The following is a 27,267-nucleotide window of genomic DNA, read 5'->3' on the forward strand; positions in this document are numbered from 1 at the left end:
CCTGTTTCCACCCTGTAGCTCCAAAACTAACTAGCAAAGTAATTAAGGGTGAACCAGTTGGTCTTATGCTTTTGGACCTTTGAAAGGCCTCTGTTAAATTGCCACACAAGAGGTTATTAACATAAAGTAACTAGTCTTGTGAATAATACACTGGTCTGTACTGAGTATTTGTCAAAAGACACAGTGTAGAGTTTATCAAAGGGAATCATGGATGGGACCAGGTCCTACATCTGTGATATGGAGAAAGGGTCAAAGCATTGGCAGCTAGAATTCAGCATACATCGCTGCCTGCAGGAGTGTTGGATTCCAAATGTACCTTAAAGATAAGTATAAAAATGTTGCATGCTCTGTTCATTTACGTGAATGCGTCCCTCCACCTTAGGTATGCCCCCAACAACTCTCACCAACTTCTACAGATGTCCCGTAGAAAATATTTTATCAGGATAGATGGTTTGGGAACAGCTCCATCCAAGACCGCAAGAAATTGCAAACTGTGGTGGGCGTAGCCTAGACCAACACGCAAACCAATCTGTCTTCCATTGACTGCGCGGCATGGTGGTGCAACGGTAGAGTTGCTGCATAAAGCCCCTGTCCCACTTTCACAACTTAATTGGCGACCTCTGCTGAGTTTGCCCTTGACTCATACTCGCAGCATGGTCACCACGAGGTCGTAGGAGGTCTTCCTCATGCTCGTGAGTGGTCTCCGCGTACTCGCGGCCTCAAGTAGGCGTTTTTTCCAGCCTGATCAAAAATGTCCACGAGTTGGCATGGAAAAAATTGATACTTTTTACTTGTAGGTAGGTCGTAGTAGGTCGTGATGGTTGTAGGTAATCATAGATAGTCGTATGTAGTCGTAGGTCGGTAACTGGACCAAGTAAAAAAAATGCAAACATGACATAATTTTATCCTGTGATCATTTTCCACTCGTAGCTAGTCGTAGTTGGTCTTAGGTGTGGAAGACTGAGGTCGAGGGGGGTCATAGACATACTCGTAGGAGGTCGTAGACATAGTCATAGGAGGTCATAGACATAGTCGTAGGAGGTCTTTTACTTCGGTGAGTCAACACGACCTTGACATTTTTCCAACTCGTCTAGGGTCTTCTAAACTCGTGGATTAGGTCGTCCAAGTGGGACAGGCCCTTTACAGCACCAGAGACCCGGGTTCAACCCTAACTATGGGTGCTTGTCTGTATGGAGTTTGTACGTTCTCCTGTGACCTGTGTGGGTTTTCTCTGGAATCTCCGATTTCCTCCTACACTCCAAAGACATACAAATTTGTCAGTTAATTAGCTTTTATGAAATTGTAAATTGTCCCTAGTGTGTCGGAGAGTGCCAGTGTACGGGGATTGCTGGTCGGCGCGGAAGGGCCTGTTTTCACACTGTCTCTCTAAAGTAAAATAAGGCCCATGCAGACAGCATCCGAGGTCAGGATCGAACCCTGGTCTCTGACACTGTAAGGCAGCAACTCTACCGCTGCGCCACTGTGCTGCCCTTTCTTTGATGTTTTTGCGAATCTTAAGCAGGAAAGAGTGCAGCACTATGAAAAGCATGGATCCCAAAGTAGCTTGTTTACAGGGCAAGAGAAGAATGACCAAGGTTGTTTTCTTTCATTACAGATGGATATGCTCCCTTTCTGTCTTTGACAAACCGCGAATCTGTGTTGGTTACTCCGGGAACTCTCCTGGCACCAGGTCCACAGCACTATGACGTTAACCCCATGCAGGTAGGATATAGTCACTGCCAGTCTGTGCAGCAAAGATAAGCCTGCCTCATAACTTCCAAGTTCTTCCAAGTATTTTCAAGCAAATGCACAACAACTCCTATCCGTGTTATGCCAGACTGCAGAGAAGATTTATGAGGATGTTGCCAGGATATGAGTGGCTGAGCTGTAGGGAAAGGTTTAGGTATGTTGCAAAACCTACCTGAATCGTCGTTGAGAATCTGCCCCAGCCCATGTGCGCGATTTTGGCGCTGTTTAGAGGGGGCGGGTTTAAAACGCGAATTTTACTAGGCTGTTCCAATCGAAGATGTTCAGCCTAGTAAATCATTAACGAAAAATCGCTGAAAGACCCAGTCGCAAAAGGTATTATTAGTTTTATAGGCCTCAAATAATAGTTATAATAGTTTTAAAATCACTCTCTCAACCCACGACCTCTCGCAACCCCAGGGTTTTATAAAGCAAACAATTAAAGGTATGTACCTTATTTTTACATTAAAAGGGGCTTCTTAAAACACCTTTATACAAAGTTTACTATAGCGAGTAGTTCATTTTGGGCTCTTTATATCCCGCAGTATTTTTCTGGGCATTTGAGGGCACAAATCCAGCGCAATGTGAACGTTCTAAACCAGGCGTTCATAGGAACCCACTAGAAAGCTGATTTAAAATGGACTTTAATTGAAGCAATTAAACACTAAATTCCTTCCATTTGGCCTATAAATTGATGTAAATGAGATTTAAAAATCATGTTTTATTGTGAATTATTTGTGAATATTATTTGGACACTTAGGCTATTTAAAAATGTTAATCATTTATTAAGAAATGGATAGATGTTTAGATCTAGTAATTGAAGTTTGAAATTAGCTACAATTGGATAACTAACTAATTATATGCTTTAATTTCAGGTCATCCAAGTAAGATTATTTTATATTTGTTTCAGAATGGTTCAATCTATGATAACTGGAAATTTCATTCAGTTCTCTTAATTTTTAAGAAGGTTATGGGCTTTTGACTGTCCATGATCACAGCCTTTTTGTTATGTCCATAGAAAATCAATAGAGAACAAGATGCTAATTTCCGAGTATGATAATGGCCATAACTTTTTTATTACTTGAGATATGAAAGTGAATTAGGTGTCAAATTAAACTTCTTTTTATGCTTTATCTGATGGGATAAATTGCAGACTTGATTTTTTAAATCTCAAAATTTTGTAACATTGCTAAAAGGTTGGGCAGGCTATGACTCAATTCCTTAGAGTGCAGGAGAATGTTGGGTGACCTTACAGAGCTGCACTTTAGTTTTGAGTAGTGGAATCATGAACCAGAGGACATAGGTTTAAAGTGAGAGCAGAAAGATTGAACAGGAATCTGAGGGGCAACATTTTCACACAGGGTGGTGAGTATAGGAAACAGTATGCCAGAGGAGGTAGTTTAGGTAGGTACTATAACAACATTTAAAAGATATTTGGACAGTTACAAGGATAGGAAAAGTTTAGAGGGTTATAGGCCAAACTTGGGCAGGTGGGACTAGTGTAAACAAGGCATCTTGGTCGGCATGGGCAAGTTGGGCCAAAGGCCCTTTTTTCATGCTGGATGACTCAGACAGACTTATGACTTCTTTGTGCACGTTAGATGGAGTTCCTAAATGCATGCCATGTATATATTTGGTCATTAAACTCAATAAGTTGATTCAATACTGAAATGCAATTTCGGCATTAAAAAAATATTGAAATTTTATTGCATTTTAATAACATAACTGCCCATGGATTATTAATGTTGAACATTTCCCTGAAAATAATCACCAAGATTATAAAGAATTGTAAATTGCATAGCTCAATGATAAATTTTCATTGCTTGTTTATAAGTGTATTTTATGTGGAAATGTTCAAGGATCTAGTTATCTTCAAGGTTTTATTTCATTAGAATTATATTATTCATATCCATCAACACTCTGGGTGATTTTTGTACCTCAACTCATCAGTTCAAGTCCATCTCATTAAGTTATGATGATGATTTAAAGAGGTTTTTGTAAATGCGAAACCGGCATTAGTACGTGACCCTGAACACTGCTGGGATTGGCCTTAAATATCAGCTAATTAAAGAACATCCCGATCAAAAACCATCGCCTGCCCTTACTCTCCACAGATGCTGCCTGACCGTTGCGTTCCTCCAGCATTTTGTGTTTTCCTCAAGATTCCAGCATCTGCAGTTCCTTGTGTCTATGGATAGAAATATGACACACCAACCTGGACAGACTTGCAAGTGAAGGCCCTCAGATACAGACTCGTATGGAACAGAAGCAGGCTGTTCTGACCAAGATACAACATACATTTATTTGTCACATGTACCAATTGGAACAGTGAAATGTGTGGTCACCATACAGCCATACGAATAAAAAAGAACACACCACGTGATAGACTCCAACATAAAACATTCCCACACAGCAGAATCAAAGTTTCCCACTGTGAGGGAAGGCACAAAAAGTTCAGATAATTAACTATCCATCTACACTAACGTACATACAAGGGACTGCAGATGCTGGTTTACAAAGAAAGACAAAGTACTGGAGTAACTCAGCGGGTCAGGCAGCATCTCTGGAGAACGTGAATAGTGATTGTAGCAAAGTTATAGTCATACAGCATGGAACCAGGCCCATCGACCCATCTTTCCCACCACTGACCATCATGCCTCATCCACACTCGTCCCACTTCCCTGCGTTTGTCCCATATCCCTCTAAACCTGTCCTATCCATGTACCTGTCTAAATGTTTCTTAAATGTTGCGATAGCACCTGCCTCAACTACCTCCTCCGGCAGCTCGTTCCATACGCCCACCACCATTGTGTAAAATGGTTATCCCTCAAATTCCTAGAAAATCTTTCCGCCCTCATCTTAAACATATGTCCTCTGGTCTTGATTCTGGGCAAGTGGCTCTGCTTTTACCCGATCTATTCCACTCATGATTTTATACAGCTCAATTGGATCACTCCTTATCCTCCAGCGCTCCAAGGTATAGCATCCTAGCCTGTTCAACCTCTCCCTATAGCTCAGGCCCTCGAGTCCTGGCAACATCCTCGTAAATCTTCTCTGCATTCATTCTGGCTTAACAACATCTTTCCTATAATGTGGAGTCCAAAACTGAACACAATACTAAATGTGGCCTCACCAACATCTTGAGATAACTGCAACATGACCCCCCCCACCTCTACACTCAATACTCTGACTGATGAAGGCCAATGTGCCAAAATACCTTTTGACCACCTTATCTACCTGTGATCTCACTTTGAAGGAACTATGTGCCTGCATTCCTAAGTTCCTCTACTGTACAACACTCCTCAGGGCCCTATTACCATTCACTGTGTAGGTCCTTCCCATGATAGACCTACTCTAACACATGTTATCGTAAGGGGGGAGGAAGCTGGAAGAGAGGTGGGGGCAGGATAAAGCCTGATATGTGACTAATATGTAGGTACAGGTGAGGAGGAAGAGGTGTGTTGATTGATATGTAGTGATTGGACAAAGACCCGAGATAAAAAAACAAAAGGCTGTGAGGTAAGGAGAGATGAGACGAGAAATGAGAAGCCAGAGGAGCGATTATAGATGGAAGGGGATTTGAGGATTCCACTTGGGTAGCTTACAACCCAATGGTATGAACAATACATTCTCTTGCTTTGGGTAACTAACCAACAAACACAAACCCTCTTTTTGCACTCCTCTTCCCTGTGCCCTTTGCCCAGATGCACACCCATTTCTCTCACAGTCCCATCCCCTTTCCTCTCCCACCCCCCTCCTCCCAGTCCCTTCCACCTATCACTTGTCCCACCCCCTCTACATCTCTTCCAGCTTTCTCTCCGCTACGACAATCAGTCTGACGAAGGGTCTCGACCCGAAACGTCAGCCATCTATGTTCTCCAGCGATGCTGCCTGATCAGCTGAATTGCTCCAGCATTTTGTGTATTTCTTTTGATCCCCACTAATCCCATTTTGCAGCACTTTGTCCATGGCCTACGATGACTTGGCTATTCAAGTGCTGATCCAGATAATTCTAAGTGTTGCTTATTGAGTAATTCACTTGACCAGTAAGTACGTTCTGACTGGTGCTGTGCCTGGCTCATTTAAAAAAAAAAAGAAATGAAAGTACAAAATACTGGAAACACTGGCACCAAAGCTATGGTGACTGCTTGCTGTTCCCAGAAGTGGATCATTTATTACAATCGGCCCACTCTTGTAAATCTTTATTACAACAGCAGCATTTCTTGCTCCAACTATGCTCCCTAAACATTATTCCCTTTATCCTGTGTCTGTACACTGTGGACAGCTTGATTGTAATCATTTATAGTCTTTCTGCTTACTGGCTAGTACGCAATAAAAAAGTTGTTCATTGTACCTTGTGACAATAATAAACTAAACTAAATGAGCTAAACTAAACCTATGTCCTCAGGTTCCTGAGTCCCCTACTCTGAGAGAATTTCCCAGATCTATTCCTCTCATCATCTTATACACCTCTATAAGATCACCCCTCATGTTTCAAGGAGGATATGTCAAAGACGCGTTAGATACATAGATACGTATAGGTGCAGGAGTAGGCCATTTGGCCCTTTGAGCCAGCACCGCCATTCAATGTGATCATAGCTGATCATCCACAATCAGTACCCAGTTTCTGCCTTCCTCCCATACCCCTTGATTCTGCTAGCCCTAAGAGCGATATCTAACTCTCTTTTGAATGCAGAGGATTGGGCCCTTCGGCCCACAATGTTCGTGCCAAACATGATGCCAAGTTAATCTGATCTCATCAGCCTGTACATGATCCATATCCCCCCATTCCCTGAACCACCATGCACCTAACTAAAAGTCTCTTAAACAGCACTATCATATCTGCCTCCATCACCACCCCTGGCAGTGCGTTCCAGACCACTCTCTGTGTAAAAACTTGCCCTGCATATCTCCACTAAACTTTTTCTCTCTCACTTTACAGCTGTGTTGGACATTTCCACCTTGTGAAAAAAAGGTTTGACTGTCTACCCTATCTATGCCTCCCAATTTTGTACGCTTTTACCAAGTCTCCCCTCAACCTCCGATGTTCCAGAGAAAACAATTCCCTTACTTAGCCTGTATCTGTACACTGTGGATGGCCTGAATCATTTATAGTCTTTCTAGTTATTATATAGCAAGCAAAAAAAAAAAGCTTTTCACTGTACCTCAGTACACATGGTTATAATAAACTGTATATGTGGACAGAGAAACAACACATCAGGTTTCATGGATCTCTTTGATGAATCTGGAAAAGCGAGAAACCGTGTTAATTTTAAGTTGCAGAGATGGATAGGACAAAGGGAATACCTTGGATAGAGTGAGACAGGGAGGCCTCAGTGACGACTAGAGCTAATGTGCACACACACACACACACACACACACACACACACACACACACACACACACACACACACACACACACACACACACACACACACACACACACACACACACACACACACACACACACACACACACACCTGTCCTATCCTTTTAATAACTTTATCTTCTATCCTACTTCTGATGCGGCAGAGAAAACAAATCAAGTATGTCCAATCTCTCCTTATTGCTAAAACCCATCTAATCCAAGTAGGCCAACCTCTTCTGCACCCTCTCCAAAGCCTCCACATCCTTCCTGTAATGGGGCGACCAGAACTGCACATGATAAATCTGTTGCATAGCTCTGATGAGAGCCATTATATAATCGCTATTTTTCACAGTTCAAATGAGAAGGAGCTCATCCAACTACGCATACAAAACATTTCCAGAATTTTTTGCAGGATTTATATGCCTTTCAATTCCACGCATCTTCAAACCCATCCACCCTCAGAATGAGAAGCATAAAACAAATAACAGTTTTTAAAATATGACATTGAGCAGGGTAATGGTCCCATTTAGCAATTTATCTGCATTTTAAATTTTTTATAGTTTGGTATATAGGTGAATTAAATCAAATCTTGGCTATTATGCCTCTAGTTTGTAGTCTGAGATCCATTAGTGACAATGCAGAGTGACATAAATTGTAGTCATCACAGTTTTAAAGTGTCTAACTAGTTGAAATCCATCATATATTCTTTAAGATGATCAGCAATTTTCTTGCACATTAACTGGCTTATTATTAGAAAACAACATTCTTGCAAAGTGTGCAGAAAAATGTTGATTTAATCTGCTAATTAATTGGTATTTCCTCTCTCACCAATTTGCAAAGCAATGAAACTCGACAAACCACGACCTCTAACAACTTCTTACAGCTAACGATTAGGTGTTTTTTTTGGCAATCAAAAGATTACATTTTCAAAAGGATTGTTGCTCATAGGAAAAGACCTGCCTCGCTCTGGCTACTTTAGTTTAGTATAGAGATACAGCATGGAAACAGGCCCACCATTAATGCTAATCATTGATCACCCGTTCACACTGGTTCTGTGTTATCCCACTTTCTCATCCACTCCCTACACACTAAACTTGGCAATTTACTGACCAATTAGCCTACAAACCCACACTTCTTTGGGCTGTGGGTGGAAATCTGGAGCACCTGGAGAAAACCCATGGAGTCATAGGGGAATGTGCAAACTTCACACAGACAGCAGCCAAGGTCAGGATAGAACCAAGGTCGCTCACGCTGTGAGGCAGTGGCTCTACCAGCCGTGCCACTGTGCCACCCATTATTTTAGCTACTTTTCCTTGCCTTCAAATATTCCTTTATAAAGTTATCATTGCAGCTTCCCCCCAGCCCACAGACTGTGTGTTGCAGATCACCTCAGGCTGAGCAATATTAAATTATATTTCCCAGTTCACGCTGTCTTGTTGGATCATCCTGAGGAATTTTGGAAGAGCTGATTTATTTAGGTTTTGTTTTGACACTGTTGCCTTCGTGGATGAGAAGCCGCTAGTAAAGACTGCAAAGACTTTATTCCTTTGAGTGCAGGAGACTAAGGCGTGATCCTGTAGTGGTGAATGATATCAATAGGGGAATTAGGGAATGCAGGGTGACTTGGACAAGTTGGGGGAGTGAGCAGATGCAGTTTAATGTGGATAAATGTGAGGTTATCCACATTGGTGGCAAAAATAGGAAGGCTGATTGTTAATTCGTGGGATGGCGGGACTGTCATATGCTGAGAGAATGGAGCGGCTGGGCTTGTTTTCTCTGGAATTTAGAAGGATGAGAGGGATCTTATTGAAACATATAAGATTATTAAGGGGTTGGCCATACTAGAGGCAGAAAACATGTTCCCCATGTTGGGGGAGTCCAGAACCAGGGGCCACAGTTTAAGAATAAGAGGTAAGCTATTTAGAATGTAGACGAGGAAACACATTTTCACACAGAGAGTTGTGAGTCTGTGGAATTGTCTGCCTCAGAGGGCGGTGGAGGCTGGTTCTCTGGATACTTTCAAGAGGGAGCTAGATAGGGCTCTTAAAGATAACAGAGTCATGGGATATGGGGAAAAGGCAGGAACAGTGTACCGATTGTGGATGATCAGCCATGATCACTTTGTATGGAGGTGCTGGCTCGATGGGCCTAATGGCCTACTCTGCACCTATTGTCTATTAATTGATAGGGATAATGTACAGACTTTTACCGAGGGTAAGGGAATAAAGGACCAAAGGTCATAGGTTTAACGGCTGCGGACGGTTTGACTGCTCTGACCGCGGGAGAATAAAGATGAAGGAGATTGGACTTTATGGCCTTCCATCACAGTGACGAACGTGGGGTATCTGCTGTGATGGATGTTTATGTTAACTTTTATGTTGTTGCTTTTTAATATTGCTGTATGGTCATTTGAATTTCATTGTACCTTAATTGGTACATGTGACAATAAACTGACCTTGACCTTGAAGTTGAGAGGGGAAAGATGCAGCCTCACAGAATTACAGTAACAAAGAAAATGCAGGTTTTAAAAAAAAGTTCAAGGAACCGCAACTAGGTAGGTTGGAAGATCGTGACTAAACCCTAACTCATGGGAGGACCACTCAGTAGTTTGATAGCAGTGGGGAAGAAACTATTCTTCAGTCTTACGCTTTCAAGCTTTTGTATCTACTGCCCAACGGGAGAGGGGAAAAGAGGGGAATGTGTGTGTTTTTTGATTACATTGGCTGCTTTCCTGAGCTGAGTGAAGTGTTGATGGAGGTTGCTACTGGCCAAGGAATGCATGGTGCAACAACTGATCATGGTAATCGGAGTCAAGTCTGCAATAATTTGCAATTGCTGTCGTGAATCTGTGGAATTCATTGCCACAGATGGCTGTGGAGGTCAAGACACTGGGTATTTTTAAAGCACAGATTGATAGGTTCCTTATTACTAAGGGTGTCAAATGTTACGGGGAGAAGGCAGGAGAATAGGGTTCAGAGGGAAAGATAGATCAGCCATGATTGAATGGTGGAGTAGGTTCGATGGGCCAAATGGCCTAATTCTGCTCTGATGTTTAGAGGGATAGGGGCCAAATGCAGGCAGGTGGGACTGGTGTGGTTGGGGCATGTTGGTTGGTGTGGAAAGGTTGGGCCAAAGGGCCTGAATCCATGCTGTATGACTCCATGCTCATGACTCCATGACCTTAACAAGGTCACCCTCCCCCACCCCCCCCCCCAACCTATCCAACCTCTCTCTATAACTCAAGCCCGAAGGGCCTGTTTCCATGCTGTACGACTCTATGACTCATATCTTATGGTCTCGTAATTCTCCATGTTGTGAATTTCAGGAACACATCAGAGGAGGGCAGAGCATGAAGAACAGGGAGATCCGGTTCAAACATGCTGGATCAGACCTACCAGGACCTGGTTACTATGACGCCTATCCAATGAAACTTGTTGACGTAGCAAACAAAGCACCTAAGCCACAGTGCACACCGGTAAGCTCTTACCCCTTTCCTTTGCCGCTCTGAATCACCATACCTGCCCAACAGTCAGAACAGCAGTGTGTAAACAATGTTGATGCTATTTCATGTTCATGTCACAGGAGCAGAAGTAGGCCATTCGCCCCATCAAGTCTACTCTGCCATTCGATCATGGCTGATCTACCTTTCCCTCTCAACCACATTATCCTGCCTTCTCCCCATAACCATTGACACTCTTACTAATCAAGAACCTGTCAATACTCAATGATTTTGCATCCACTGCTGTCGGTGGCAATGAATTCCACAGATTCACCACCCTCTGACCAAAGAAAATCCTCCTCATCTCCATTCTAATTTCTGTACAACGATGGCCTAAATCTCAACTTGCAATGGGGGTGGGTTCATCTAAAATAATCAGGTGAACATTGACCCTGCTGAAGATAGACACAACATGCTGGAGTAGCTCAGTGGGCCAGGCAGTATCTCTGGAGAAAAGGAACAGGTGACGTATCAGATCGAGATCCTTCATCAGACTTTTATTTTTACCAGCTCCGCTAGGCGGAGGAGAATGTCCGTATTGGGAAAGTGGCTGGTTCTGCGGCTGAGGAAGGAACGGATGGCTTGAAGGCGTTCCTGGTGGGCGATGTAGGTGTGGAGTGGCTGAATGTCCACTGTAAAGATGAGGGAGTGGCGGCCTGGAAAACGGTAGCCATTAACAATACGAAGGGCGTGTGATGCGTTTTGGATATAGGTCGGGAGGGATTGGACCAGGTGGGGGGAAAGGATGGAGCCAAGGTTCAGTGAGTCAAGAGCAGACCGACACAATGAGTTTGCCAGAGGAGTTGTGGATTTACCCTGCTGTGTTAACCAGTGGGTTCGCTACAGGGATGACCTTACGGCAGCGTTTACAATAGAACATGAGTCTGAAGAAGGGTCTGGAGATACCCCCCCCCCCCCCCCCCCCCCCCCCCCCGGTGTTAAGAACAGTCCCGCTGCTCAAACACCGCGGCCCGGGGTGCTTGAAGCTGCCTCCCACCAGTCCTGCAGAAGCAGCTGCTGGCCCGCGGCCGAACCCCGGACTCAGGCCACCGCCGCCAGAACACCGTCCCAGCCACCCTCACGTGAGTACTGTGCCGTCTTCAGCCTCGGGCTGGGCCGCCCCGACTTGGGCGCCGAACCTCCCCCGGACCGGGCCGCCCCGACTTGGGCGCCGAACCTCCCCCGGGCTGGGCTGCCCCGACTTGGAGGGCTGTTATCTTAAAGAATATGACAATGTGAACATTTAATAATTTTAAATTCTAATTAGGTGTATAATTTAAAGCATGTTATGCGTAATGTGCTATGTTGAAACATGGAACTGCAGGCGCTGATTTACAAAAAAACAAACAAAGTGTTGGAGTAACTAAGGAGCATCTCTGTAGACGTGACAATAGTGTTGGGACGACTTGTTTGGCTGAAGAAGGGTCCGAACCTGAAACATCACCTATCCATGTTCTTCAGAGATGCTGCCTGGCCCGCTGAGTTACTTCAGCATTTTGTGTCTTTTATTTTACAATATACAATTCTCGTCTATTCAACATGGATGTGAGACGTTTCGAGTCGGGACCCTTCTTTATGCATCTGAAGAAGGGCCTTGGGCCGAAACGTCACTTATCCGTGTTCTTCAGGGATGTGTCTGACCCACTAAGTTACTCCAGCAATTTTTGTCTTTCCTTGGTGAACTAGCATCTTTAGTTGCTTGTTTCTGCTTCTTCGTTCGACAGTGTTTATTGAGCCACAAAACAGCAGGGACTTCTTTAAAGCCGCATCTATTTTAATGCAGAATCTATTTTACCGCTGTAAAGTAGATGCTGTTATAAAGTTTATTGTTGTCACGTACCAATGTATAGTGAAATACTTCGTTTTGCATGCTATCTGATCAAATCAGATAATCCTACACATAAATACTACAAACCATGTACAAGTACAATAGGTACTATTATAAGGGGAAGATACAGAGTGCCTGAAGTCATGGTCAGGGTCCAGGGTCTCGAGTTCCAAGTGTTTTCTCGTCATATGTCCCAAACAGACCAAGAACGGAACTCACTATCAAAACATGGAGGGGATGGGGGACACAATTTTTTGCCGGCCGCGTGCGCATGCGCACACTCACAAACGCGCGAGTGGCTTCGGAGGCTCAAACCAGCTCAACTGCCTGTCTCACCGGGTTAACTAACAGCCCTGTCTGGACTGACGGGATACCGGCGCTGCTTCTCCGCGCTGGCCATATTTCACGCAAGCCCAGGCAGGTTAACCTGGCGGGGATGTCGCCCACCTCTCAAAACATGGGGGGGATGTGTCCCCTCTGGCCCCCCTGGGTTTTCCGCCCCTGAAACAGACCAATGAAAGCAACACAACAGAATATGTAAGAGGAGACAATAGACAATAGGTGCAGGAGCAGGCCATTTGGCCCTTCGAGTCAGCACCGCCATTCAATGTGATCATGGGTCATCATCACCAATCAGTACCCCGTTCCTGCCTTCTCCCCTATCCCCTGACTCTTCTATCTTTAAGAGCCCTATCTAGCCCTCTCTTGAAAGCATCCAGAGAACCTGCCTCCGCCGCCCTCTGAGGCAGTGACTCACAACTCTCTGTGAGAAAAAGTGTTTCCTCATCTCCGTTCTAAATGGCTTGCCTCTTATTCTTAAACTTAAAAGTAGGGAGAAGGAGAAATGACATGGGTGACTTCCCACCCTGGTCATTCCTCCTTCTCCCAACTCTTATCCGGCAGAAGGTACAGGAACATGAAAGTAATTCCTCTATTTCCTCAGGATATGAGGGAGTTTGTCATATTTCCAATGAAACTTACAAACATCTGCACCATAGAAAGCATTCTGTTGGCTTGTATCACAGCTTGGTTTGGCAACCGCTTTTTAGTTTAGTTTATTGTCACATGTACTGATGTATGGTGAAAAGCTTTTGCTGCATGCTATCCAGTCAGAGGAAACACAATACATGATTACAATCGTGGCATTTACAGTGAATAGATCCATGATAAGGGAATCAAATTTAATGCAAGGTGATGCCAGCAAATTCCGATCAAGGATAGTCCGAGGGGCACCAATGAGGTAGGCAGCAGTTCAGGGTTGCTCTCTGGTTGTGGGGGATGATTTAGTTGCTTGATAACAGCTGGGATTCGGGAAGAAACTGTCCCTGAATCTGGATGTGTGCTTTTTCACACTTCTTTAACTTTTGCCTGATGGAAGAGGGGAGAAGAGGGAGAGGGCTAGGGTGCGACTCGTCCTTGATTATGCAGCTGGCCTTGCCGAAGCAGTGTGAGTATAAATGGAGTCAATGGAAAGGAGGTTGGATCGTGTGATGGTCTGGGCTGAGTCCACCATTCGCTGCAATTTCTTGACGTCTTCGATGGAGCTGTTCCCAAACTAAGCTGTGATGCATCCCGATAAAATGCTTTCTATGTTGTACCTGTAGTTGTTGGTGAGCGTTGTAGGCAACATGCCAAACTTCCTCAGCCTTGGTTGGTATGCGTTTATGGTCATTGCTTCAATATGGGTGATCCAGGAGAAGTTGTTGGTGATATTGACTCCTAGAATCCACCGGGTGGCACCACCGCAGTGGCTGCCTCACCAGCAGCTCATCAGTCCTTTCGCCTTTTTTGTTATTTTTAGTGCGTCTAAATCAGTGGTTCCCAATCTATTTTTGGCCATGCCCCACCTAATCACCTCTAAAATCCTGATGCCCCCCCCCCCCCCCCCCCCAATGTGGTGATATATAATTCTTATCATTTAAAAAGTGAACTCCCATGGCCTCGCGTGCTTCGTGCGACGTGCATGAAGAGCGATGGCGCGGTGATTATGTAATAACTACACAATAAAGACCTTTTTTACCCAAAAAAAATAATTTACTCAAAATAACATCTGAAACATAAACTACATATGTTTACCTGATGGAAAATCCTAAAAAATAAAAATCGAAAATTTGGACCCAGACCTCCTCAATTGCCCCCCTTAAAAATCAAATTGCCCCCCTGTGGGGCGTATGCCCCACGTTGGGAACCACTGGTCTAAACGTATGTTTTAATATTTCTTCCTGAAGTTACCAGTGGCAGAAGGACACTGGCGGGTCATTGCCTGTTGAGGGAGCTGCCGAGCTTTGACCCCAAGGACTGGAGAACCAGGAAGGAGGGTGGAAAGAGTCGGCGATGGTGGAGGCTGCGGGAGGCCCCGGGACACAAGGGCTAAAGGTGGCCAGGCGAGGATAGGGACGATGGTTTGCTGGACGGTCTAGATGGAGTGTCGGCTGGAGGTCCTGCAGACGTCTGGGGCTCGCCTGGATCGGGCACCGCTCTGGAAGACCAATCGCCTGGACTAGACTGGACTTTGAAAATGACAGCGAAACCTGCCGTCTCTTGTATACTGTCTCAGTGGACAGTTTCTGTGCACTTTGTACTTAATCATGGATTGTGCTTGGGTATGGTAATACTTTACTGAACTATATGCAACCCAAGACATTCACTGTATCTCTGAACATGTGATAATAAAGAACCGTTGAACCATTGAACAGTTGAAGTTTCCTGAAGTCACAGATATAGACTGAAGGGCCTGTCCCACTTGGGTGACATTTTCGACGACAGCCTGAAACGAGGTTGTCGTGACGCGCAGGTGATGTGCGGTGTTTCCCTGTCACCCCTGGATTTTGGAATGTTCAAAATCCGGGGGCGACATCTGGGTGTCTCATCGTGTCGTGCGCCCTGTCACACGCTGATGCCCCGTTAGGGTTGGGGTTAGGGACCACTGTAAAATATTCTTCCTTCAATGCAAAGATTTTAAACATTAATATTATTAAAATGAATACAATAAAATCATTTGTGCAAATGAAAAGATGTCTGAGTCATTCAGTTTTATTTACAAATGTATTGGTCCACTTCCAGATCCAATCACCGTCTCTAACTTTTCACAGCCATGGATTCAGTGAGTCTCCTCTCCCCTCCACCGACCTCTTCCTAGATTCCACTAATAGTACTGCACAAAGGCCACATCATCTGTTTTAGTAACTTTGACTATGGGATAAGTGCAGACTTTGGGAACACCTCCCCACCTCCCCCCCCCCTCCCCCCACCCCCCCCACCTGGCTTCAAAATGGGTGGTGGGTATTTAGACAGTGGCCGGAGCAGGTGGATGGCACTGGTACATTGACAACATTGTCTGTACCCAGTTGAAAAGCCCGCTGCCTCTGGGGTTTTGGAGAGACCACTGGAAGAGAGATCTGCCTCTGGGACAACTCGTGGCCAACAGTTTAGTTCCCATGAGGAGCAGGCAGAACATTGGGGGTTCGAGTCCAACCCCTGGGGCTCCTGTATCGCATTTAGTTCAGAGATACAGTGCCCTTCGGCCCATCGAGTCAGCACCGACCAGCGATTCCCCCGCACACTAACCCACACACGGGCGGGGGATCGCTGGTCGCAGGCTGGGTCCGCAAATGGGGGGCGTTGGGGAAAGTGGGGTGGGGGGGGGTTGGAGAATGGGAGAGGGAGGGAGAGGGGAGTAGGGGATGTGGGGGGGTGAGAAGGGGGAGAAGAGTGGAGCAGGGAGGAAGAGGGGAGAAGGGAAGAAGGGGGGGAGAGGGGAGGGAGGAGAGTGGAGAAGGAGGGATGGTGGCGGGAGGGGGTTGGTGGGGAGAGGGAAGTTTAGTCTACACTCACTGAACCTATCGCTGTGAAAAGTTAGAGACGGTGATTGGATCTGGAAACAAACCAATACACCTGTAAATAAATTGACTCAGACATCTTTTCATTTGCACAATTGATTTTATTGTATTAATTTAAATATATTATTAATGTTTAAAATCCATGCATTGAAAGAAGAATATTTTACAGCCCATCTGTGGTCACGCAAACCGCCCTCCCATCCATTGACTCCATTTACACTTCGCGCTGCCTCAATAAGGCCACCAACATAATCAAGGACCAGTTTCGCTCCTCTTCCCCGCTCCCATCAAGCAGGAGGTACAGAAGTCTGAAAACGCACTCCTCCAGATTCAGCCTCATTTCTTCAGGTATTAAACCTTTACCTGGCAACTGAACTGTCCTATCAGCAACTAGAGAGGGTTCCTGCTCCACTACCTACCTCGTTGGTAATCCTTGGAATATCTTTAATCGGACTTTACTGGACTTTATCTTGCTCTAAACATTATTCCCTTTTCTTCTGTACCTGTACACTGTGGGAGGCTTGATTGTAGTCATGTATGCTCTTTCCGCTGACTGGTTCATGCAACAAAAGCTTTTCACTGTACACGTGACAATAAATTTAACTACAATAATGGAGTAATGAAGTTCTACAGTGTTGAAATGAACTGCAGTTGCTGGTTTATACCAAAGATAGACACAAATACTGGAGTAACTCATCGTGCCAGGCAACCTGTCTGGAAAGAATGAATAGGTGAAGTTTCGGGTCGAGACCCTTGTTCAGACTAATGGAGGTGCTGTCGGTGTAATTGGTGATGGCTCTCTTTTCTTTCCGTTGCAGACGTTTGTGAGTCCTTCGGCCAGTGCCCCATCGATTCCCGCATCCAGCCAGTCCCACGGCTACGAGGAATCTATCAATGGCGCATTGTGCAGGCACCTACCTCCTTCCAGAGACACATCGCTCGGGCCAGCCTACTACAACCCACAATTTGTGAGTAACGGCCACAGCTCCGTAGAAATGTATGGAAATAATTAGACATTCATTTGTTTTGTTGAACTGCGATTGAACAAATACTTTCCTTGCTGAAGTGTGAAGGGAAAAGCATTTAATATTATTTGGGGTGGCACAGTGGTACAGCTGCTAAAGCTGCTGCCTCACAGCCCCAGAGACGCGGGCTCGTTCCTGACCTCGGTTGTAGACTGCGTGGAGTTCGCAAGTTCTCCCTGCGACTGCGTGGGTTGCCGCCAGGTGCTACGGTTTCCTCCCACATCTCAAAGATGTGCGGGTTTGTAGGTTAATTGGCTCTCTGTAAATTGCCTCCAGTGTGTAGGGAGTGGATGAGAAAGTGGGGTAACGTAGTAGAACTAGTGTGAACAGGTGATTGATGGTCGGCGTGCACTGGGTGTGAGAAAGGACATTTTCCATGCTGTATTTTTCAATCTTTTAATCAATGACTGTAAAAGTGCAGAACACCTAACTAGGAAGTAATTCTGGTTTTCCCATTACAGGAAGGATGTGGAGGCTTTGGAAAGGGTGCAGAGGAAGCTTCCCAGAATGGTGCCTGGATTAGGGGCATTAACCACAAGAAGAGCTTTGACAGGCTAGGATTGTTTTCTGTGGAATGCTGAAGGTTAAAGGGAGAGCTGATAGAAGTTTATAAAATCATGAGAGGTATAGATAAGATAGACAGTCAGAATCTATTTCTCAGGGAGGAATTGACAAAGACTAGCAGACATAGTTTTAAGATGAGAGGGACAAAATGTAAAGGAGATGTGCGGGCAAGGTTCTTTTACACAGAGTAGCAATGTTGCAAAAATTTTGAGATTTTAAAAATCAAGTCTGTAATTTATCTCATCAGATAAAGCATAAAAAGAAGTTTAATTTGACACCTGATTCACTTTCATATCTTCAGTATTAAAAAAGTTATGGCCATTTTCATGCTTGGAAATTAGCATCTTGTTCCCTATTGCTTTTCCATTGACTTAACACAAAAGCTGTGTTCAGAACAGTCAAAAGACCATAACTTTCTTAAAAATTAAGAGAATTGAAAGAAAATTTCAGTTATTATAGATTGAAGCATTCTGAAACAAATATGAAACAATCTTACTTAGTTGACTTGAAATTAAAGCATATAATTAGTTAGTTACCTAATTGTAGCTAATTACAAAATTCAATTACCAGATCTAAACATCTATCCATTTCTTAAGAATAGATTTTTAAATAGTCTAAGTGTCCAAATAACATTCACACAAGAATTCACAATATAACATAATTTTTAAATCTCATTGTCATGGGTTTATAGGCCAAATGGAAGGAATTAAATGTTTAATACCTGTAAATGAATGGGTTTTTCTGGAACGCTATCAATTGGAATGTTGCGGATGCAGTGTTTAAAGAACCCGTATCGGCAGCAAATACACTGCCGGTTCATTCGGGGGAAAAAAAATCACCGTTTCGCTACTTAAAATGTGAATTAAATGCATCTTAAGAAACACTTTTATACATAAAAATAAACTACTTTCTTTTACCTGTCCCCTACGTAAAATCCGTCCCCGTTGTCGGCGTTGACGGCTTCAGAAGCTGATTTTAAAATCACTCCAGCGAATAACTTGTTGTGCGAATTTAAAAAAAAAAAAAAAAAACGGCCGTCGGAACGATTCCTCAGCCAAAACCTGCACTCTGACAAAATATAATCCAGGACCAGGACCAGAAAACCGCGTTTTAACCCCGCCCTCCCCTCAAACGCGCCAAAATCGCGCACACGGCCAGTGGCAGAATTTCAGCGCCGCTGAAGGTAAGTATTGTAACATACCTACACAGAGTGGTGAGTGACCATAGACAATAGGTACAGGAGTAGGCCATTTGGCCCATTGAGTCAGTGCCGCCATTCAATGTCCCTAATCAGTACCCCATTCCTGCTTACTCCCCATATCCCCTAACTCCGCTATCTTTAAGAGCCCTATCTAGCTCTCTCTTGAAAGTATCCAGAGAACTGGCCTTCACCGCTCTCTGAGGCAGAAAATTCCACACTCACAACTCTCTGTGTGAAGAAGTGTTTCCTCGTCTCCGTTCTAAAGGGCTTACCCCTTATTCTTAAACTGTGGCACCTGGTTCTGGACTCCCCAACATCGGGAACATGTTTCCTGTCTCTAGCATGTCCAAACCCTTATATGTATCAATAATATACCCTCTCATCCTTCTAAACTCCAGAGTATACAAACCCAGCCGCTCCATTCCATCAGCATATGACAGTCCCGCCATCCCAGGAATTATCCTTGTAAATCTACGCTGCACTCCCTCAATAGCAAGAATGCCCTTCCTCAAATTAGGGGACCAAACCTGTACCCAATACTCCAGGTGTGGTCTCACTAGGGCCCTGTACAACTGCAGAAGGACCTCTTTGCTCCTATACTCAACTCCTCTTGTTATGAAGGTCAACATGCCATTTGATTCCTTCACTGCCAGCTGTACCTGCATGCTTACTTTCAGTGAGTGATGAACAAGGACTCCCAGATCCGTGGTACTTCCCCTTTTCCCAACTTGACACCATTTAGATAATAAAATGAACAATCTGCCGGGGGTGGTGGTGGAGGCAGGTATTGTGGTGGAGGCAAGTATGGTGGTGGAGGCAGGTATGGTAGTGGCAATTTATAAACTTGTAGATGGGTACATGGATTAGCAGGGAATGGAAGGATCATGTGCAGGCAAATGAGATTAGTTTGACTTGGCACAATGTTTGGCACAGTTATTGTGGGCTGAAGGGCCTGTTCCAGTGCTGTACTGTTCAACATTCATGTTTATTTCAATTGCCCCTCTTGAATCAAACGGTGAGGAGCATGGTTCAACACCAGTATGTTGTTCCCATTCTGGACATAATCTTGAATAAAGCTGCTCATAAGACTGGGAGCCGACATTGGTTCTGCAAAACTATCTCTGCAGTGTGTATCCCCAACTATGAGCCTTTACTCCTCTTCCCATCCCCACACCAACCTTTCAGTCCTGGGCCTCCTCCATTGCCAGAGTGAGGCTGGAGACACAGACTGGAGGAACAGTACCTCTGAAGAAGGGTTTCGGCCCGAAACGTTACCTATTTCCTTCGCTCCATAGATGCTGCTGCACCCGCTGAGCTTCTCCAGCATTTTTGTGTACCCTCATATTCTGCTTGGGTAGCCTGCAACCCAACGGTATGAACATTGAATTCTCCAATTTTAAACAGCATTCCCCCTTACCCCTTTCTTTCCAGCGTACACTCCCACCCCAGTGCACCCGTTTCTCCCACTATGCCGCCTCTTTTATTCACACCCACTTCCACCTACATCTCTCCCTCTGGCTTCACATTTCACTTCTCTCCTTATCTGAAACCCTTTTGTCATCCTTTTCATTTCCAGTCTTTGTCCACTCACATGGCAATTATACAACCCTAATCTGTATCCAGTGATCACTTGCTGGCTTTGTCCCACCCATCTGCCAAAGATACAGTACCAAAGAACTACAGATGCTGGTTTATGCCAAAGATAGACATAGAGTACAGGAGTAACTACATGGGTCAGGCAGCATCTCAGGAGAAAAAGGATGGGTGCGAGCCTTCTTAACGCGAAACGTCACCCATCCTTATTCTCTAGAGATGCAGCCTGATCTGCTGAGTTACTCCAGTACTCTGTATCTGTCTTTGCCAATTATACTTCCCTAACCTGTATCCACCTATCACTTGCAGACTTTGTCCCATTCCCACCTCTTTTAAAGCTTTCTCCCTCACCACAAGTAGGGTCCCGAACCGAAACGTCTGTCCATTCCCTCCATAGATGCTGCTGGACTCGATGAGTTTCCCGCTAGACCCACGGTGGTTATGCCACCACTTTGTGCTTTTCTCAAGATTCCAGCATCTGCAGTTCCTTGTGTCTCATTTGTAAACCTCCAACATGGAGAAGGTCAAGGGCTGGAGATGAACGGGAAGCTTTCGGAATTGCAATATGACCATGCAGGGAATACGGCGCAAGACCACATCACCCAGAGAAGTTTGTTTTATCAGGTAATGTAAGTTGGCTGTGAAGTATTGGATTTAGATTAGGTTTAGGTTTACTGTATTAATGTCACATGTACAGAGGTACAGTGAAAAGCATTGTTTTGCATGCTATGTAAGCAGATCAGATAATACTAGACATAAATACAATCAAGTCAAACTCAAGCACAATGGGTAGAGCAAAGGGGAAGATACAGAGTGCAGAATATAGTTCTCAGCATTGTAGTGCATCAGTTCCATAGACACTATCCAATGTCTGCGGTGGGGTAGAGGTGAATGGGACAGTACCTTAGCTTATGGAACGGCTGTTCAGAAGCCTGATAACAGAGGGGAAGAGCTGCTCCTAAAGGGCCTGTCCCACTGTACGAGGTAATTCAATAGTTCTCCTGAGCTCTCCCCTGATTCGAACTCATATAATGTACGTAGCGGGTTCGTAGGAGCTCGTGGATGTCACGTAGCGGCTCGTACGAGTACAGGTGGGTACCCGGGAAATCTGGTAAACTCGCGCCTTTTTTTCAACACTGTGAAAAATGTCCACGAGTAAAAAAATACTCGTGATGAAAAAAATTGTTACTTTTTACTCGTATGAGCCCCTACATGCCCGCTACGTACATTACCCGTGCTCGAATCAGGGGAGAACTCGGGAGAACTTGAATTACTTTGTACAGTGGGACAGGCCCTTAAGTCTGGTGGTGTACGCTTCTGCCCAATGGGAGCGGGGAAACGAAGGATTGATTGAGAATGGGACAAGTCTTTGATTCTGTTGGCTGCTTTTTCAAGGCAGCGTGACGTGTAGATGGAGTTAATGGTGGGGAGTCTGGGCAGCGTGAGCTGAAACAAAGGAGAATTCTTTGCAGTTCATCTGATGCAATACTGCTTTATACAGTACTCGTGTATCCAGTATCCTTCGGGGAACCTTATCGCTGGCAGCATGCATAGTGTGCATCCTCATCGCATTCAATGCAGTTTAATCTATTATCTCAAAGATGGACCAAATAAAATCAAATCCTTTTAAAATCACATTGCCAAACTAATTCCACTCCAGGGCCATTTAAAATGTAACTATCTCCATCAATTCCCTTTGATTTTCAAAATTACTTCTGCTAAGCTATTTCAGTAGCAAGGAGTCAGACCCAGGCAAAACAATAGTTGGTGCGGCACAGTGGTGCAGCTGGTAGAGCTGTTGCTTCATAGAGCAAGAGAACCACCTTTGACCCTGACTACGTGAGCTGTCTGTGTGGAGTCTGCAAGTTCTCCCTGTGACCACGTGGGTTTCCTTTGGGTGGTCCAGTTTCCACCTACTGTACATCCCAAAGATTCCCTCTGGAAATTGACCCGCAGTGTGTCAGGAGTGGATGAAAGAGTTGGATAACCTAGTACTAGTGTGAATGGGTGTTCGATGGTCACCGTGGACTCATTAGGCCGAAGGGCCTATTTCCATGCTTGGGTTTATCTATCCTACACACCAGGGACAATTTTTGCAACTTACCAAAGGCAATTAGCTATAAACCTGCACATCTTTGGAATGTGGGAGGAAACCAGGGCACCCAGAGAAAACCTACGAGGTCAGAGGGAGAAAGTACAAACTCCATACAGGCAGCACCCGTAGTCAGGAACGAACCCGGGTCTTTGGCGCCGTAAGGCAGCAACTCTACCACTGAACCACTGTTAAATCATTGAGCTAACAGTCAAAGTTTAGACCATTGATCCAAGATACGAAGGCTCTTGACCCGAAACGTCACCTCTTCATTTTCTCCAGAGATGCTGCCTGTCCCACTGATGTTACCCCAGCTTCTTGTATCTATCTTCAGTTTAAATCTGCAGTTCCTTCCTACACATACAAGAGTTCAAATTGCACCATGGTTCCTGGGTGGAATTTCAAAAAAGGAATAAGTGAAGCTAGTGACAGTAGTAATAGAAATACAGGAATGTTGCAAGTTTTTTACGCAGAGTGTGGTGGGCCCCTGGAATGCACTGCTTGGGGTGGTGGTGGAGACAGATACGATAGTGGTGTTTAAGGGACTTTTGGATAGACACATGGATATGCAGGGAATGGAGGGATATGGATCAAACGCAGCCAGAAAAGAGTGTCTCATGTTCATCATCATGTTCAGCACAGATATTGTGGGCCGAATGGCCTGTTTCTGTGCTGTACTGTTCTGTGTTCTACCCGTTTATGGAACCCTCCCTTCTCTGGCCTGTGTTTGGCTGTGAACTCAACATAGCGAAATATAATAAATGCCAACTATGTTCACCTCCCATGAATGAATGAACTGATGGCAGATGGGGTTAGAGGAGTAGGGAACCAACCATGTAGACCAAATAGCCTGTTTATCTGCTGTAAATTTGAAGTGATTTTCGGGCTGAATAATGTCGTAGCTGGTAGAACCGCTGCCTCACAGTGCCAGAGACCCGGGTTCGATCCTGACCATGGATGCTGTTAGTGTGGAGTTTGCATGTGTTCCCTGTGACCCCGTGGGTTTCCTCCGGGTGCTCCAGTTACCTCCCACGTCACAAAGATGCACAGGTTTGTAAGTTAATTGGCCTCTGTAAATTCTTCCTAGTGTGTAGGGAGTAGATGAGGAAGTGGGATAACATAGAACTAGTGTGAACAGCTGATCGACGGTCAGCATGGACTCGGTTTCCAGGACAAGGGGTCACAGCTTAAGGAGAAATCCTTTAAAACCGAGATGAGAAGAATTTTTTCCACAGAGAGTGTGAATCTTTTTGAGGCCAGTTTCATTTAAGGGAGTTATTGCCCCTTGTAAATGGGATCAGGGGGTATGGAGAGAAGGCAGGTAATACTGTTTGGCCATGAATAATGGGCGGTGCATTTTAGACCGACGGCCTACTCCTGCACCTATTTCTATGTTTCAGTGGGTAGAAGGGATGTGAGTTTTCATTGCTTCATTGCCTGTAATGTCAAATTGTTGTCGTACTTTTATTCACGTTTCAGTACCTAATAATGCCAGTGTCGTTTTCATTTCAACCTAACCTGGTTTATTGAAGAGAGATAGCCTATATTGATTGAGTAATGAAGCAATATTAATCCAACGATTACAATAATGCAAACACAATATATGTCGTGAGATCTTTTATGAACCTTTCAGAACCTTTCTCCTCAGGGTGGAAATGTTAAAGACTAGAGGGCATAGACTTTAGAGACACAGCATGGAAACAGGCTCTTTGGCCCACCGAGTCAGTGCTGACCAGTGATCAACCCATACATCAACACTACCCTACACACTATGGACAACTTGCACTTGATAGAAGCCAATTAATCTACAAACCTGTACATCTTTGGAGTGCGGGAGCAATCAGAGAAAACCCACGTGGTCATGGGGAGAATGTGCAAACTCCGTACAGACAGCACCCGAGGTCAGGATTGACCCAGCGTCTCTGGTGCTGTAATGCTGCATCTCTACCGCTGTGCCACTGTGCCGCTCCTTGCTTGAACGTGAGAGGGGCAAAGTTTAAAGGAGGTGTGCAGGGCAAGTTTTTACACAGTGAGTGATAGGTGCCAGGAACTCACTGCAGAGGTGATGGTGGAGGCAGATATGATAGTGGAATCTAAGAGTGTTTTGGATAGGCACATGGATATGCAGGGAATGGAGGGAAATTGATTAAGTATGGGCACAGGACATTAGTTCAAGTTGGCATCATGTTTGTCATGGATATTGTGGGTTGAAGGGCCTTTTCCCCAGCTGTACTGCTCCATTTTCCATGCTTCTTAGTACATTCACCGCATGTAGAAAGAACTTACATTGATACAACATATTTTACAAACTCAGGAGTGTCTAACACACTTCATATACAATAAGTGCGCACTTTTTCTTAACTGTTGTCACTGCTGTAATGCAGGAAATACGGCAATCAATTTGTTAACAGCAAGCTCCAGCAAACAGCAAGGTGACTTCAGACGGTTAATTGGCTGCTGTAAATTGCCCCTAGTGTGTAGGTTAGTGCTAGTGTGCGGGGTGATCGCTGGTCAGCGTGGACTAGGTGGGCTGACGGGCCTGTTTCCATGATGATTCTTTAAAGTCTTAAGGACATTGATTTAACGTGAAAGGGTCAAAATTTAATAGGAACCTGAGGGCAACCTTTTTTACACAGAGGGTGATAGGTATGTAGAACAAGCTGCTATAGGTCGTTGAGTCTGGTACTATAATAACATTAAAAATCCATTTGGTCAGGTACTTTGATAGGAAAGGTTTAGTGGGATATGGATCACACACAGGCAAATAGGAGTAGTTTAGGTGGGGCATCTTAATTGGCATGGATGTGTTGAGCAGAAGGGCCTGTTTCCGTGCTGTATGACTCTGATTCTAAATGCTTATAGAATATGGAATGGTACTGCACAGGAACAGGACCGTTAGCTCACACTCTTTGTGCCGAAATTGATGCCAAGTTAAACTGATCTCATCTGCCTGTACATGATCCATATCCCTCTATTCCCTGCACTCCATGTGCCGATCTGAAAGCCATTTTAATGTCACTGTTGTATCTGCCTCTAAACTCCTGGCAGTGTGTTCCAGACACTCACCACTCTCTGTGTAAAAAGTGGTGCCTGCACATCTCCATTAAACCTTCCCCCTCTCACCTTATAGCTATGCTCTCAAGCGTTGGATATTTCCATCCTAGGAAAAAAGATTCTCACTGGATACCCTATATGTGCCTCTCATAATTTTATATACTTCTATCAAGTCTCCCATTAACCTCTGACATTCCAGATAAAACAATCCAAGAGTTGCACGCAATACCAATTTATAGCCATCACTTGATATACGAAGAGATGCACTTGTGATAAACATAAGCAAAATTTCATTAATAGAAAATGCAGGGCAAAATGCATGATGAGGGTTTTGGTATTGACTGGGTATTCCTTTGCATACAGTTGGTGTGTTATTCAAAACTACAGGAAATGGCTTTTCAAGTTGAAGGCACAAATGTCATTGGCATTATAACAAAAAATTGTGAATTGAACAGGTGTAAGTCAAGGAATATCTGTATGAGTGGCCATCTTATATTCATGGTCTGAGAGGCTCGACTGTTCCATGGAAACATGATCTCTCTCTCTCCACCCCCTTTCAACAAGTCACTTATTAATAATTTCTTTACTATAAACTTTAATGGTACAGTACGGAAACAGGCCCTTTAGCCCATCTAGTCTGCTCCGAACAGTGATCACTCTGTACACTAACACTATCCTACACACTCGGGACAATTTACAAAAGGTAATTAACCTACAAACCTGCACGTCTTTGGAGTGTGGATGGAAACCGGAGCACCCAGCGAAAACCTACCTGGTCACAGGGAGAAGATACAAACTCCATACAGACAGCAACCATAGTGAGGATTGAACCCGGGTCTCTGGCACTGTAGAGCAGCAACTCCACCACTCTGCCACTGTGCCAGCCTCTGGGGAAAATAATCCCAGTGCCTCCAATCTTTCTTGGTCATTGCCTTTTCTCAATTCTGCTAAATATTCTTGTAAATTTCACAGGACTTCCCTATCTGTTTTCTTGCATGTAGAATGAAGAGCAGGACTTTACACACAACATTGCCTGTCTGGTAAATGACAGCAGCATGTTTAAGTGGACGCCAATGCCCTCTGTGTCCCAATGTTTAATTGCGTGCAGCAATCCCTCTGCAGGCAAGTTTAGCAAAATTATTAAAGTGAGCAGATTCACCCGAGAATTGGTGACATGGTCATGGGGAGGTTAAAAGAAAGCTTGTATTATATTATATAGAGATTGGTTCGAATGTGGAACTCATTAACACAAGGCTTGGGGAGGCAAATCGAAGAGATGTGCATGAAGGAAGAAAAAGACACACAAATCTGCAGATGCTGGAATCTATGGTCAGGTTTATTATGTATTATTTATAGGTACACTTAAAAAGTTTTTTTTTTTGCCTGCGATCCAAACAGACCACTCTGTTTCTCACTTCAAGAGATGACAAAAAGAGCTGGAGCTCTTGCAGTTTGTGT

General features: G+C 44.5%; 1 protein-coding gene across 2 annotated transcripts in view; it reads left to right on the forward strand.

Moving 5' to 3' along the window:
• The window catches only part of stpg2 (sperm-tail PG-rich repeat containing 2), a 346,945-nt gene that overhangs the window by 8,912 nt on the left and 310,766 nt on the right, over positions 1 to 27,267 (forward strand). For both annotated transcript variants that reach the window (XM_055641243.1, XM_055641250.1), the window contains exons 2-4: positions 1,616 to 1,722; positions 10,440 to 10,589; positions 17,099 to 17,248. In XM_055641243.1, the coding sequence (XP_055497218.1) occupies positions 1,616 to 1,722; positions 10,440 to 10,589; positions 17,099 to 17,248 (407 nt within the window). The remainder of the gene's footprint in view (positions 1 to 1,615; positions 1,723 to 10,439; positions 10,590 to 17,098; positions 17,249 to 27,267) is intronic.

Source organism: Leucoraja erinacea, chromosome 1 (genome assembly GCF_028641065.1).
Source record: "Leucoraja erinacea ecotype New England chromosome 1, Leri_hhj_1, whole genome shotgun sequence".
Taxonomy (NCBI): domain Eukaryota; kingdom Metazoa; phylum Chordata; class Chondrichthyes; order Rajiformes; family Rajidae; genus Leucoraja; species Leucoraja erinaceus.